Genomic DNA, 16239 nt, shown 5'->3' with positions numbered 1-16239 from the left:
AGCAGAGAGCCCGATGTGGGCCTCGATCCCAGGACCCTGAGATCATGACCTGAGCCGAAGGCAGAGGCTTAACCCACTGAGCCACCCAGGCGCCCCCCAAAGAGTGTTTATACTCTGGACTTAATTGCATGACTATTAAAAGATGTACAGACTAAGAGCAGTTGAAAAAAATGCCCTGTGCGGCACTGCGCCCACCCCAGTCAGTGGCAGCCAGGTGGGGCCTGCTTTTCCAGAGCGGGATGGAACCATGGGCCCTTCCTGTGCCCCAGGTTCCAAGGTTGCCCACATCTACCAGAGAACAAGAAAGTGTGAGCAGCAGTATGAGGGATTTTTAGACAACCTAAGGAAACATTTCTTTCCATTAGTAGCTAATGCTGGGCTGTTTGAGCAGGGAATTCCTCTTCTGCTGGTTATTTATATAAATATTTGCTATAGTTATTTATATATTTTACAGTATTCTCCTTAAACGGAATGTATTTTCCACCTGCATACCTTCTGCTACGTTAAAGAGTAATGCATTTCTATGTATTTATCTTGCAACCACCCACCTTATCAGATTCGCTAATTTGTTTTTTTTTTTTAATTAAGGAGTCTTGTTGGGTTTTTTCCCCCCTCCAATTCTGTCATCAGCAAAGAGATGTGCTTTCAGTGTATCTTTTTTCTAAAGCTTATTCACATGTCTGGCTGTATTTGCTAGAAAGTCCAAGACAAAGTTACACGCTACTAGCAGTAACAGTTGCTACTCTGTCTGGGTCTTGATTTAAACTGGAATGATTCTGTTTCACTATACAGAGTAATTCTTGCTCCTGGCTTTTGGTAGACAGTCTTTTTAATATTCAAGAAATTTCTTCCTTTCTTTTTTTAAAGAAATTTCTTTCTATTCCTGTCTTACTTGGAGGTTTTTCTTTCTTCTTTTTTGTTTTGTTTTGTCTTTTTTTTTTTTTAAAGATTTTATTTATTTATTTGACAGACAAGAGATCACAAGTAGACAGAGAGGCAGGCAGAGAGAGAGGAAGGGAAGCAGGCTCCCTGCTGAGCAGAGAGCCCGACACGGGGCTTGATCCCAGGACCCTGAGATCATAACCTGAGCCGAAGGGAGAGGCTTTACCCACTGAGCCACCCAGGCGCCCCTGGTTTTTTTTTTTTTTTTTTTTAATCACTGGTGGCTTTTATCAAATGTCTTTATAACTTCTATTGTGTGACCTCTCATGCAGTGGGGTGACACCATGGGTTACTGAGCAGCAGCGAGTCCTTCCACTGTCCCACCTGCCTATGCCGGCAGTAGTAACAGAGAACTGCCTTCCCATCACGGCTCTGTCATCCCGCCTCTATCCACACTCATAAACAGAGGACTACGGTTTGCTTTTAAATAACCTTTTAAATAACTTTATGAAGTTTTTATGGGAAAATCGTGTTGGCTTCATAATTACTGTTCCAATTTCTTCCACTGAAACAGATCTAGGCAGGTTTTCCACTTTTGGCACAATTTTGGTGATGTGTATTTTATTAGGAAAGAAGTCATTTTTCCATTCAGTTTTCAAATATGTTGTCATTGAGTCGTACGTAGTAACGTCTTAAACTTCTTTTAATCTCTCCTATTTCTGAAATGACATCTTTCTCTTTCTTTTTTTAAGATTTTATTTATTTATTTTTTAAATTTATTTGTCAGAGAGAGAGAGAGGGAGAGAGAGGGCAAAAGCAGGGGGAGCAGCAGGCAGAGGCAGAGGGAAAATCAGGCTCCCTGCTGAGCAAGGAGCTCAATGCAGGACTTGATCTAGGACGCCAGCATTATGACCAGAGCCGAAGGCAGAGGCTTAACCAACTGAGCCATCCAGGCGCCCCTCCTTTCTCTTTCCTAATCTTGTTTCTCTTCGCTCTCATCTTACTGAGACTTACAATAAATTGGCTTATCTATTCTGATGGCCTTCAAGAGACCTTTTTAGATTTTCTTTATAATTGCTACTATATTTTTCTTCTAAATTCAATTAATCTTGGCTTTTCTCCTTAATTACTTCCTCCTCCTAGTTTATTTTTGTCTATTTCTAAATTCTTTTTCTAATTTTGTGAGATAACTCTGGTGGTATCTTCACACTGTTGAGGCCAGGAGAAGCCATATTCTCTGAAGGCAGGAGGATGCTCTACCACCTTTCATAGGTCCTGGCGTTTAAGCATAGACCAGGTTATATAATCAGGGTAAGAGCAGTTCACAAAGGGCCTGATGCCTTGGCTCCCACGAATAGGAGGGCCCAGACAGAAGCCCACTTCAACTTTGGGATGTGGAGCCATTCGAGGAACTTCTCATGGCCTCGATCCCAGCCTCTGCACAGAGAGAAAACTAGTGGTCCTTACCTTCCTAGTCTCATTCTCACCATGGCTGCCTACCTTTGCTGGATGTGTTCCATACTTGCCATCCAACAGCGAGAAAAGGTCTTTAACGGGAAATTAGCAGTTCACTTGCCCCCACAAGTAAGGCTGTATCAGATGGGCCCTATGAAGTCCCAGTGATTACATTTCTGTGAAAACCCCAAGGTCGGCACAGGGTGGGGGGTGGTCCACATACCTGCAGGATCAAAGGGCAGAATCTCTCCCAACATCCCAAAGACGCCATCACTTTGGTCACGGTTTGGCCAGGTGTTATTTCTAGGTCCCTGCGGCTTCTGCCCCAAAACCTCCGACATCACGTTATCCATATAGCTGCTCACCAGACCCAAGCTGTACACGTCAGAACTGAGATCACATATGCCAGGCCACTGGCCGAGAGGAGACAGACCTGCTCCGACTGGCTGGGCGGGCTGCTGGGCTGAGCCATGCACCCACTTCCCAGGGGCCCGAGGCTGGGGAGGGGGCTGCTGAGGTCCAATAGGCTGGAGCAGGTGTTGGTAGTACTGGACCTGGGGTTGTTGCTGCTTTGGGGACGGCTGCTGAGGCGCCAGGCCGGGTTGGGGGGTCAGAGGGGCGTGGGCTCCAGCCTGGGGTGGCCGCGGTGGAGGGGGCACTGGCAGTGGTGGCTGCTGTGGCGGCATAGCTCCTGCCTTCTGTTCAGTCACCATGGCTGTGGCAGCAGAATTACGCCTTGTCACCAATGGGGAGCCCTGATGTGACTGGCCCATGTTAAAGCCCGAGAGAAAATCGATCACCTCCTGCATTTCCTGATCGGTTGGTAAGTTCATGCCCTTCTCGTCCTTGCCATCATCCCCTGGCAGGAAGTTGTCACGTCTCTCCATGAGAAAACCATTGGCCATCTGATTATTGGAATTCTGCGCTGACTGTGAAGGGTCTGTAGTCCTAGGGAAATTACCAATGTTCAAAATGCTTTGTAACCTTGAATCAATATTGCTGGGCATTTTGGCCTTTTCTTCCGAACACCCAGCTATGAAGAGGTTTTTGGAAGGGGTATTTGGGATGGAATAATTTGTGCTGCTACTGGAGCTGGTGCATGAAGCTTTCTTGGTGAACCGGGATGTCAGCTTGGAGAATGTCTTCTGCAGGCCGCCTGAGGATTTGTTCCCGTTCCCAGAAGGCAGGTCAGCCTGATTCCCAAAATCGCAGATCTCCCTTTGAAGCTGGATCTGTATGCAGGGTAAAGCTTGTTCCCTATTTCAACAGAAACATATTAAAAATTAAAAAAAGACAAAACACAAAATGGATCTCTTTGCATCTAAAAAAAGGCTTTAAGGACAAAAACAGTCTCTCTAGTTGCCTGGTGTCATGTTCACCTATTTTATAGAGAAATAAAATAAACACCCCAGACTTTTAAGTGTACATAGGATTGATCCAGCAGAGGGACGTGGGTAGGGGTAGGGCAGTGGGCAGAACTCAGTGACACCATGCAGCACTGTTGTCTTGGCACAGGCAGTGCCAAGAACAGACGCCTGTTACTTCCAGGGTTTTCTGAGAACTTTCCTAGTACCGAAAGAGAGCCCCAGAGATGGAAAGGGTGTGGGGCTGAAGCAGGTGACGGCTGCTGTGACCTGGGACAAGCCATAGCAGTGTTCCGGGCCTTGGCACTTTTGAGTTCAGAAAGGGGTCCCACGGCTGGATGTTCAAGGTCCCTACCATTCTGAAGTTCATTAATTCCCAGAGATGGTCTTGTGACTGTCAGCTGCTTTCAGACAGAAATAAATTTCATGTAGGATATTAAGTAAATTTTCTACACGTTTCTCTGGTCTTCGTTCATGAGGAGAGTATGAGTTGGGCTAAAATCCTTTTGATGGACTTACTCTCAAATGGTAAAACCAATGAAGGCAAACATGTTAAGTAACCGAGGAATCTGGATAAAGGGCAGAGAGCAATGTTTGGTACGAATGCAACTTTCCAGTAAGTTCGAAATGATTCCAAATTTAAGTGACCAAAAAGTTCTCTTTCTCGCCTTACTTCCTCACAAAGGATCAGCAATGTGAGCGTGCAGGAGACTGTACACGGGCACACCGTCCCTGACTATAGGCCTGAATGTGAGCTACTTCAGGTGTTCAGCAGGGACACTCACCTCCCTGCCCTCCAGCGGCTGAGGTCCAGCACGGCCGTGTAGAGCACATCCACCAGCCCCAGGGTCTTCTCAGGATCGAGGCTTCTCTGCAGCAGGGACATGGTAGCGGGGTCTTCCTTCAGGCACCTAGGCAGGAGGCAGCCGTGTCAGTCTGGGTGGCACTGCTCTGAAAAAGGGTCCCAAGTAGGCTTTGTACAAAAGGCTACAATGTTTACATGCTTTGGGCACCAAATGAAAATTCAGTAATTAAAGACCAGTTAGAGAATGACAAGGCTAACACTGGAACTTTCTGCTGTGCAACGGGAGGAGAAAGCCACAGGGGCTGCGATCACCCTAGATTTCTAATTCTCTCGAGTCTGTTTGGTAGGAAGAGAAGGGTTCAGTGGAGGGGCTATGTTCTGGGGGCCCTGATGCCCTCTTACTGTCCACTCTGGCTCCGCCCTTGACTTTCTGTCCTACTATGTTTAGATTCTGGGATCTGACACCCTTTCCAAAACACCCTTGTCCCCAAGAATCTAAAGGTCAAAGGAGGGACAAACCTGGACTCACTGCAAACTTCAGGTAAGCAACAAACATGGCCTTCCCACATGAGTGAATGTTTTCCCTTTCCAAGCTGACCACTTCAGCCCACATCCCCTATCCTCCGAGCTCGGCCATCCCTGCCGCTTCTCCCCTTCTTTCCCATCACAACCCTCATGTCACCAAGAGGAGATCTGGTCCCTCTCCTTACCACTAATCCACCCCCTCGAGTGCCCGTGCCCACACTACCAGCCTGCTCCTCCAGTCATGGTCAGGGTGGAAGACAAGGCCTGCTCTGCCACTGGCTGATTCTCCAGCTGAGCACTGCATGCTCTGTACCCTCCTGCTTTCCTGAGGACCCCTGCTCACCTAATCCCCCCACCCCATGACATTCACCTGGGCCAACAAACTGGCCTCACAGACCAGCTTCTTTCTCTCAGCCCCACATTCCCCTCCAGATACTGCTAAGTTCCCTACTCCCCCTTTTAGCAAAACACTTTGTCTCCTCCTCTTCCTGACCTCCTAGTCTCCCCTCACCCCACTCCTGCTGGGCTTTGGTCCCCATAACTCCACTAGAATAGCTTTTATCAAACACCTTTGATCTCGCCAGTGTCAGAGGTCAATTACCAGTCTCTATCTTTCTCAATCTCAGCAACTTGTGCAATGCTTCTTTCCTCCCAGAACACTATCATCTGTAGCTCGGTGACCCCAGACTTGCTCAACTTTCCTCCCATCTGGCTGGCAAGCTCCTTCCTGGTCTCCTCTGCTGACTCCTCCTGCTCTGCTTCCCTGACCTCGGTATGGCGGCGTGTCTTAGGCTTTGTTCTTTCTCCCCACAACGCTGCATCTGGTCCTGCAGCTGTACAGACCATCTTCCACGGAAGATTCAAATTTCCTTCACCAGCCGACCCCCTCCTCCCGAACCCCACTCTCCTGAATCTAACTGCACATTTGACATCTCTTGGGTACATCTAACAGGCAGCTTGGTCTGCACAAGTGCTTCCTTTCCTCTCCATCAAAAACCACTCTGAAACCTATACACTTCCTCTGTAAGTACACAACACAGTCATCTACCCCAAACCTCTACATCATCTCTGGCTACCTGCAACCCATGCCAGTCCACCAGCAAACCAAGCACTTCTCGCCACCTCTTTTATTACAGCTCTGCTCCAAGAAACCACCAGCATCTGTGTCTCAGGACCAACCTCCCAGCTGTTCTCCTCTCCCCTACTGCTGTCCCTTCCAGCCCACCCTCCACAGAGAGCCAGAGTGAACCGGTAGCGCCAATCAGAACACATCACTTCCCTGTTTAAAACCCTCCAGCGGCATCCTGTCAGGACTGAAAGAAAATCTAAACAACCCTTGGAGGTTTCTGTGACCTTATCCCTCCTGTATCTCTGACCACACCTCTCTCCACTGTCACCTCCATTACCCTTGTCCCAGTCACAGGCTTTGGCTTGCTCCCTGAATATGTTGGATTTGCCCACATCTCAGGACCTTTGCTTCTGCTGCTTCTGCCCAACCTTCTCTCCTGAGAGCTGCTTCCCACCATTCAGGTCCACGGTGCCCATTCAGGGTACCTCCACCAAGAGGCCTCTTCTGAGAGACAGAACCAGGAAGATGTTGTCTGTCTGCTGCTAGGCACTCTGGCAGATAAGTGGTAAAGTCGACAACTTGCAAAGCCATCTAAGAAGGCAGCAGCACTCCCCAGCATGACTGAGGGCTTGCAAAGAAATAGGTCTCTGAGGATATGAGCCAGCCAGCCTCAGCAACACTGCGAAAGGCAAGCTCTGCCAGTGCCCAACCAGACCCTGGACTCCTGGGAGAGAATCTTGGCCGGCGGACCTGGCCAGGGTTCATGTACCCGAGTCTCTCAGCCTGGAATTCCTGATTATTAGGACATCTTTGCTCTATGCTCCTAAGCCACTCCTGGCTGTGATATGGCTGGTCACATATGTTTGCCCACTAGGAGAGCATTTGCTGGTCATGTGGAAAGAAGTACTACAGTTGCTGGGGAGAATAATTTTTCTTTCTGAAAATCAACAAATCGGCACTTTTATTAATTCATCAGTCCTGAGAGTTGATGGATAGAATCCCCTTAAAAGATGAAAACCATTCTTTTGGCAAATCACGTAGACTTGCTTAAAACCCTCTACCTGCTCTTAGAAAATCCAAGTCCCTTGGGGACACTGCAAGTCCTGGCTTCTGTGAGTCTCTCTATGACCACCCACCACATCTCTAGCCGTGCCAGTTCACTCCTCAGAAATCCTTTCCCCATCTGCTCTCTCCATGGCCAGCTCCTTTCCAATGTCTTATCTTCAAGGAAGGACCCTTCGTGACTGGCCTCACCCAAACAGCCTCCCCTCCCCAGCACCACCCCTGTCATTCTCCATCATGTGACATTATTCTGCTCCTAGCCCCTCAAACATGTGCCAGGATTTGAACTGAACTCTTATGCTTGCTAGCTGTCCCCTCACCGTCCCTCCCATTACAAAGTCGACTCTACTAGGGACAGAGAGCCCATCTGTCTTGCTCATACTTAAATTCCCAGAGCCCAGGCAGTGTCTGCCACACAGAAGGTATTTAGTAAGTATTTGTTGAAAGAAAGAATGGATGGACTAAAATAAGACAGTTAAAAAATCTAAATAAGGTATTACTTAATTTGGAAAAAAAAACACATCTGGCAATGGGACACTCCATTTTATTAAACGCAAAGCATATACTCAATTCTTTTTATTTCCCCCTAAAGACTTTATTCATTTATCTGACAGACAGAGATCACAAGCAGGCAGAGAGGCAGGCAGAGAGAGAGGAAGGGAAGCAGGCTCCCCGCCGAGCAAAGAGCCCCACGTGGAGCTCGATCCCAGGACCCCGGGATCATGACCTGAGCTGAAGGCAGAGGCTCTAACCCACTGAGCCACCCAGGCGCCCCTATATAATAAATTCTTGACTGCCTTTGCTAACTATTTCATTTTTCCGAAGGTGGAGTAAAGCAATCACTTCTTTTGGCATTCTTCTCAACAACCACATAGTTTATACATCGAAAGAAACAAAAATATGTATTTTGAAAGCTTTGCACTTTTACCAAAAGCAACCACCAGAGGGAGCCTCTCCAAGAAATTATAGTCTATAAGGTCTTTTGTGGAGGTTCAATGAATTACAAAGAATGAATTACTCTCAATGAATTACTCATGATACATGGAGAGTTCTGGAAGTAAATTGTAGTGTTCACCATTTTAGTACTAGTCATTTATATTCACTCAATTATTCAAAAGTTCAAACTATTTTCTCTAAAATGAGAATCCTGGTTAAGTTTAATATTTTTCAGTAAGAACCGGAGTTGGAAAACAAATTAAGAATTCAGGGACACTTGGGGCTCCTGGGTGGCTCAGTGGGTTAAGCCTCTGCCTTCAGCTCAGGTCATCTCAGGATCACAGGCTCCACGCTGGACTCTCTGCTCAGCAGGGAACCTGCTTCCCCCTCTCTCTCTGCCTGCCTCTCTGCCTACTTGTGATCTCTCTCTGTCAAATAAATAAAATAAAATCTTAAAAGAAAAAAAAAGAATTCAGGGACACAAAAATCTTACAGAAAAGTGAGCTTTTGGTTTGATAGGAATGAAGAAATGTATATAAATTAACAATATGTCATTTCAATAATCAAATAAAAAACTTAGTGGGGGAGAAAACTGAAAGAAGGGAGGTTTTGGGACATGAAGTAAACTTCTCACCCTCACCTCATATATCAACAAGTCCTAAGACTTTGGCAGAGTCTATCACTGGACCCCCACATTTCAAGGAGAAACGGTTTAAATAAAACTCCAATGTATGACCCAGCTACCATCCTGGTCCATACAGGCACTAAGCGTGCCATCACGCCTTACTTCCTCTCTCTTTCTTCCTACCAGAATGTTTCAAAAATTTTTCTATATGGTTATATACTCATTCATATCATAATCTTTTTTTTTTATTTTTTAAAAGATTTTATTTATTTGACACAGAGAGCAGGATCACAAGTAGGCAGAGAGGCAGGCAGAGAGGGGGGAGGGAAGCAGGCTCCCCGCTGAGCAAAGAGCCCGATGTGGGGCTTGATCCGAGGACCCTGAGACCATGACCTGAGCCGAAGGCAGAGGCTTAACCCTCTGAGCCACCCAGGCGCTCCTCATATCATAATCTTAATAACAGAAGTCTTCCAACACTTTCAACAGCTCCATTTTTGCAATTTATTAATAAAGTTATGATGCCGCTCTGTTAGCTGGATCTATGCACATCACAAGGATAAATCCCCAGAGGCAGAACTGTAGAACTCCTGAGGTCAGATTTCTTATTTTAGGCTCCTGATACACTGAACTGCCCTCCAGAAAGGCCGTGTGATTTATCCACCTCCTGTGCCTGTTTTTGCACAGTCTGGCCAAAACCTTTATATTTTTACTTATTTTTTTAAAAAATTATTTATTATTCTAAAACAATTTAACAACATCTGGGCAAAATGACATCATATTGTTTCTTTACTCACCTTATCAGGTGAGGTTACACATTTTCTTCATCTATTTGTTGACAGCTGTGTTGTTTATGTTATTTTTTGGCTACTTATTCATGCACCTTGCCCATTTTCTTACTCCTTTGTAGGAGCTTCTGTTTTAATAAACTAAGAAGAGGGGCACCTGGGTGGCTCAGAGGGTTAAAGCCTCTGCTTTCGGCTCAGGTCATGATCCCAGGGTCCTGGGATCGAGCCCCGCATCAGGCTCTCTGCTCGGCGGGGAGCCTGCTTCCTCCTCTTTCTCTCTCTGCCTGCCTCTCTGACCACTTGTCATCTCTGTCAAATAAATAAATAAAACATTTAAAAAATAAATAAATAAAATAAACTAAGAAGAATACTTTATCTATTGTAAATTTATAAATGTAATTAAATAATAAAAAATAAAAATGGCTCAGTCTGTCCCCACACTTCTAATGGCACGAGCTCAAGATCATCAGGGTTGTTACTGGATCAAAGAAGGAGAAGGGATTCTATGTTCTATGCTCAGCTTTAGAGAAATACTGGTGACTTAGGGAAAATGAGGTACTCTGTTCAAAAGCTGTGGACCTGGTAATAAAGAGAAGATAATATTGGTCATTATGATCCATGAGTACATAACATTTTACTTATATTATTGGTCAAAAAGACTACTTTTCAGACATCTTGGCTTCCTTCTCATGGACCGATAACCACTGCCCGTGTACCCGCCCAAGCAGCAAGACCTGACATGGCACCTAACATGGGGTTTGTCCAAAACAAAGCAATCTTTTCAAAGATGTGTACACTTCAATCAGAGCCTAGGCTTGTGTTAATAGACGAGTCACGTTACCATGTGGATGGGACTTGAACCACAACTCTGGAGCCCTCTAAACTTATCTGGGGGGCATATGCTTCTTTATTTTCAATCTGTGCTGTGTCAACTACCACCTAAGAGAGAGAAAGAAAAAAACAACAATCAGCTTTCCGAGAGGCAAATGGATCACAAACAAATCTAATACGTGAGCCTACTGATGTGAGTGACTCTGGCAAGGCGGTCATGCAGAGGCCACTCCAGAGCCCCAGGAAGACAAGCACAAGTAATAAAGATGACTGAAGACAGTTATACTTCAATGAGCAGAAACCAAATTCTGGGTGTAGGATGTACTGAACTTTGTAAGGATCTTCAGTACTTTTTCCAAACCATAAATATGTTAATTAGGAATTATTTTGTTTCCTTTATTTTAGTATTTTTTTTTTACTTTATGCACTTGAAAGAAGTAAAACCATCATTAAAAATCTAACCACAGCTTCAGAAAAGTCCATTTATAATGACTGAATACAAGCTAGAAGTGGATGAAGCTTTTTTGAATGGATCATTTTATCCTCAGCCATCAATAAAAACAGAATTAGTTCAGAAAGGTAAAGATGATTCTTCTCTCACTGATTTCTTCTGTTCTTTTCTTGCCCCCCCCCCTTTTTTTTAAGAGAGAGAGAGAAAGAGAATGCATGAGCAGGGGGTAGGTAATGAGGGGCAGAGAGAGAGAGAGAAGCCCAAACAGGCTCCATACCCAGCATGGAGCCTAATGTGGGGATCTCACAATCCTGAGATCATGACTTGAGGCAAAATTAAGAGTCAGAGGCTCAACTGACCGAGCCAACCAGATGCCCCAATGATTTCTTCTTATTTGGAATAGAGTCTTTAACATTACACAGATGATGTAGTAGCCTAGGTAGAGGTTTCGACAAAATGATGAATATATTTTCAAATAACTAAAAGAATTTAAGAAAATAAGCATAAAGCACTTTAAAAAGTGCTTTATGTCGGTGGAGCATCCGACTCTTGATCTCAGGGTCATGAGTTCAAGCCCCACATTGAGTATAGAGATTACTTAAAAATAAATAAATAAATCTGTTATATTGCCAAAGTCATGCAAAGCTGCTTATTTTGATTCCAAATTCAGCCTCTAATGGAGCTGATTTCCACTGCTGCAAACAGAATTCCCAGAGCTGGTCTGCAATGTCCTTTGGAAAAGACTTCCTGTCCAAGTAATAGCCATTGTTAGACCAGGCAGGTGTTTCCTCTCTCCGCCCATCTGCAGAGCCATAATCTAAAGGTTCTTTGTCAATCGCACACAAAGGTACCCTGGGAGCAAGGAGTTAGGAACTGGAAGAAGTTTCTGCTCTCTCAATAACATGGGACTTTTTTTTTTTTTAAACCTACAGAACAGTCTGTGTCCTTCTACCTTACTTTACTCCTTTTTGGAGAACTTATGCCATGGTTCTCCTAGTTTCAGCTAAAATGATCTCTGGGAATATGGATCAATTTCCCAGAGGCAGTAGGCTCTCACATACTTCAGCAGGGGGATCTCCAGCTTACTCCTTACTCCTTCTCTTAGGGGTTCCTGTAGTAAGAACTAGAACCTAAAGAAAGCATAAGTCACCTGCCCCTATCCAAGGCAGCGCACCCGAGCGAGGACACCTGAGCCCTCACCCATGTGAAACAAGAGGTCTGCATCCTCCCCACTGCTCCATTCACAAATAAAGTAGGAATTAAAGTAAGAAACGGTTCTTTAAACTTTCTTAATCTTGAATTAGTCTGCTATAACCTCTGACTAAAATGCTGGAGCTTGGGGCGCCTGGGTGGCTCTGTGGGTTAAGCCTCTGCCTTCAGCTCAGGTCATGATCTCAGGGTCCTGGGATCGAGCCCCGCATCGGGCTCTCTGCTCAGCTGGGAGCCTGCTTCCCCCTCTCTCTCTGCCTGCTTCTCTGCCTACTTGTGATCTCTGTCCGTCAAATAAATAAATAAAATCTTTAAAAAAAATAATAAAGTGCTGTATCTTTTCAAAAAGTAGCCATTTAATTCTAGAAAGTAGAATCAAGTATGTAAGATTATATGGGTCTTAGATGCCAAACAAAAAGCTAGACGGTGATTTCAGATGTTGATTTCCTGATCCCGCCCAACTCTGGCAGAAGTTACTCTTCTCTCCAAAGGTGAGAAGGAGAGGAGAGAAACAGAGCTGGGATACAAAGTGACTGGTCAGGGGACGACTTACACCATGGTGGTTTCTCAGAGGAGGTGGTATTTGAGCTGATACCAGGAAGCTAAGGAGTAAGTCACATAAAGACTGGAGAGGAGGAGTCTCGGGTAAAAGGAGCAGCCAAGTGCAAATGCCTGAGACAGGAAGAAGCCTGGCACCTTTGAGACTCCACTGTCACTCCAGGGTAGGCGAGCCAGGTAAAGAGGCCCTCCCTGTCAAATCATTACGGATGTTGTTTTCTTTAAAATGAGGAAAACCTGCAACATCATTTTGGAGCTAGGATCCTGGCAAATACGTACCATGAATCTATAAACGGAAACAAAAGGGCTTTTTAAGGCTGCTGTTCCTCTACCTTCTCCATGTGGTCTGTACCCTGCAGGACTGATGAACTTTCAAAATGATTCAGTATTTACACACCTGTGCCCACACCACGTGCCCCATGCTGGACACACGGCTCCTGGCTCTCTCTCCCCTGCATCCCAATCGACTACTCACCAGTCCGGCCTGGCCAAAGAGCAGCTGCACAGCAGTCTTGCAGGCGCCCCGCCACGTGGACGGGCACACCTGGTTCAGTACTTCGGTCACAGGAAGCTCATCCCTGGGTGTGATTCCATTGTAGCAGCCCGCCTCCTTGATCAGCTGTAACATCGTATGCTACAGATTGAGAAGACGAGAGCTCACCGCCCAAGATAAAGCTGTGCAAAATTCTCAAACGTGTCAAAATGAATTGACAGGTACACAGCAGTCCTCCAGAAAAATGCACTCTTGTTTCAGTGCACCCCCCCATCACGTCATTTTCGTGTCTCAAGCAACTGTCATCAGATACCCTCAGAGAATACGGATACACGTGCATTAATACGTGCATGTGATTTCTATACTAGCACAAAATACAGCATCAGATAGCCATTTGCTGATGCAAATTGGTGAGGAATTTGGAAATTCTGAATTCCTCTAAATAAGGAGACAAAATCATCTGGTAAAAACAAATACCAATGAAAACCTCAACTTTATTTTGGATGACCAAGTGGTCAGGTATGCAGGCTCTGGAAACAGACTGCATAACCTCAAATTCCAGTCTCCTCCTTTCTGGCTGTGTGAGCTCGGGCCTTCGTTCCTCCAGCCGTCGAACAGAACAGAGCAGCACCCACCTCAGGGTGAGCTTTAAACGAGACCGTGCACGTGAACCCTTGGCACCATGCCCGGCACACAGGAAGGCCCATGAACAGTCATAGTCACTACAGTAGTATGACAAGACTTCTTATTTAATTTGCAGAAGTCCACTAAAACATCAATCATAAACAGTATTTTTATAATGTACTTTCAAAACACTTTATGTTAAACATTTAACCCAACTATGAATAAAACCTGGCAAATGTCTCATTAAGGTAAGTCACCACAGTCTGCTCTTAGACACCAATTTACTAATACCTCCTGCCTTGACTTCAGTTTTGTTTTTTAATATCTATTTTTTAAAAGCCCTTAGGTGTCCCTGAAGAACTGTTTCCACGTTCACACCCGGTTGCTGAAACCCCATGGAAAGCTACCGTCTTAAGTTTCAGGTTGTCGGCGGCCGATTCGTTGAAGGAGACGCCCTTCAGGAACTGTGATCCTATCTGCACGGGGACAGTGGGAAGCTCACACTGCATGGGCTGCGGGGGGGTCTGCCGCCGCCCTGTCTGCTGTGCCTCAGCCTCGCTGCAGCAGCCCTGTGAGAGGTTTGGAGAGGAGAGGGGAGGAGAGGACAGGTGACCCACGGCACACCAGCCCCAGACACCAGGCTCAGTTGGGGTGGTGGGTGTGCCACCCCACAGCTCCCTAGAGCAACCAGAGAGGAAAGCATACCTGTAAACTGGCTTCAATTGCCTTTGGATTCAGGTGGAAACCAGCTTTCATTGCATATTCACAGTGGCCTAAACTTTCCAGAGCTATTTTATAAGCCTGCAAAGAAGTTGTTTTGTGAAGAATCAAGATTACACAGATCATAAAATGATCAGAAAATGACATCATAAAATGACAACGTCCAGTGACAACAGAAATATAAAAGTTCTATAGTTAATTAAAAGGCTTTGGGCCAACTACCATCTTACTATTCTTTCCAATTGGCTCAACATCCCAACTTGAACTCCCTCCCATGTTCCTGCCCTCGGATAACTATGTGCCAGTTCTAAAACACTGACCTGCAAAGCACTGTCGATCTTCATGTTCAGTTCTTTGAGCTGGTGCTCAGGAATCGGCGCGCTCTGAGAACAGAAGAGCTGCTGAACCTCGATGCCTGCTAGGCGGCCGTCACAGCCTCTTTCCCTCAGTCTGGATGTCGCCTGCAACAAGAAACAGTGGCTGGTAGGTGACAGAGAATGTGAAAGGCATGAGCAATATTTAGAGATCAAGAAACAAAAAATCAAACACAACTAAATTAAAGTGAGAAACTCTCTAAGCATGAGAGGTACACCAGACATTCTGGATTGTCTGTATTACCAGGTGAGAAGCCAGAAATTTAGGAAGACAAAATCAAGCATCTTGAAGTGAGAGCAAAGCAGGGCACCTGGGTGGCTCAGTGGGTTAAGCCTCTGCCTTCGGCTCGGGTCATGATCTCAGGGTCCCGAGATCAAGCCCTGCATCAGGCTCTCTGCTCAGCGGGGAGCCTGCTTCCCCCCTTTCTCTCTGCCTGCCTCTCTGCCTACTTGTGATCTCTCTCTCTCTCTGTGTCAAATAAATAAATAAAATCTTAAAAAAAAAAAAAAGAGAGAGAGAGAGAAAGCAAAGCTGACACAGCACCACTTGACTTAAGAAACCCTGGAAAGAAAACACACCCGTCTGCTATTAATTTTGTTTTGTATGTCAAACCGTCACATTTTTTTATTTCTCTGCTTTAAAATACAGAGAGGCTAGAATATTGGCACTTGGATTTTCCAGAATAATAATAATAAAAAATAACATGTAAGGTTAGGTGCTCCTCTACACCAAAGTAAAAAGTCATGCCAACACAGGACAGGAAAAAAAGGTACATTAGAACGTTAAAGGGAAAATAGTATTTTTAAATCTGCACCAAAAAAATTAAAAACTTATTGTTTGGTCATTCAATGTTTATGAAGAGTACATAATCAAGACAGAGAAACAAGAAACAAGAAAAAAATGAATCAATGTCTTGCTGTGATGAAATGTAAGTTACCTATCCATGTGGGTCAGGACCAGAGAGTACAGAAAAAATATATTTAATTTCTTAGATGGGAGGAAGAATTCAGAATGAACTGTCCTTCAATTTTTCCATGTCCATTTTTGTTGCAACAATATTTGTGTAACAAATGACATTTTTTAACAGCTGATTTTTGTTCTTCTTTTGTTCTTCTGGTGTAGGAATTGTAAGATTTACCAAAATTGCAGTAAGGTAATTAGCAGCTATAATGCTATAAAGTTCCCAAAGCTCCACAAATGACCTATGACTACCATTCCATCCAGTCCCTGAACCCCAAGAGTCCACAGTTTAAAACCATCTGACTCTCTTTCTAAGACTCTTTCACTCAACTATTTAACCCGCGAGGGTGGGTGTCACTGGATAGGCAGTCAAGCCCACAGCCTAGTCCTTACCATCCTGGAGCTGATAGCCTCATGGGCCAAACTAAAACATGAAATACATTTAAAATGGAGGAAAACCCCAGACACTGAGACATCAGCATTTCAGTTATGAGTTCACAGAGGAGGAGG

At 45.1% G+C, this 16239-nt stretch overlaps 1 protein-coding gene across 3 annotated transcripts in view; it reads right to left on the bottom strand.

Moving 5' to 3' along the window:
- Window positions 1–16239, bottom strand: part of LOC111161461 (KIAA0355 ortholog) — a 76847-nt gene that overhangs the window by 7886 nt on the left and 52722 nt on the right. For 2 of the 3 annotated variants that reach the window (XM_022525124.1, XM_022525125.1), the window contains exons 4-10: window positions 14715–14855; window positions 14380–14475; window positions 14082–14243; window positions 13033–13191; window positions 10350–10447; window positions 4487–4612; window positions 2561–3594 (exon numbers count right to left, since the gene is read on the bottom strand). In XM_022525124.1, the coding sequence (XP_022380832.1) occupies window positions 2561–3594; window positions 4487–4612; window positions 10350–10447; window positions 13033–13191; window positions 14082–14243; window positions 14380–14475; window positions 14715–14855 (1816 nt within the window). The remainder of the gene's footprint in view (window positions 1–2560; window positions 3595–4486; window positions 4613–10349; window positions 10448–13032; window positions 13192–14081; window positions 14244–14379; window positions 14476–14714; window positions 14856–16239) is intronic. The other variant, XM_022525126.1, reaches the window with a different exon arrangement.

Source organism: Enhydra lutris, unplaced genomic scaffold (genome assembly GCF_002288905.1).
Source record: "Enhydra lutris kenyoni isolate GAN:26980312 unplaced genomic scaffold, ASM228890v2 scaffoldscaffold85, whole genome shotgun sequence".
In the NCBI taxonomy this organism is placed as follows: Eukaryota; Metazoa; Chordata; class Mammalia; order Carnivora; family Mustelidae; genus Enhydra; species Enhydra lutris.
This window is presented reverse-complemented; position numbering and strand designations above follow the sequence as displayed.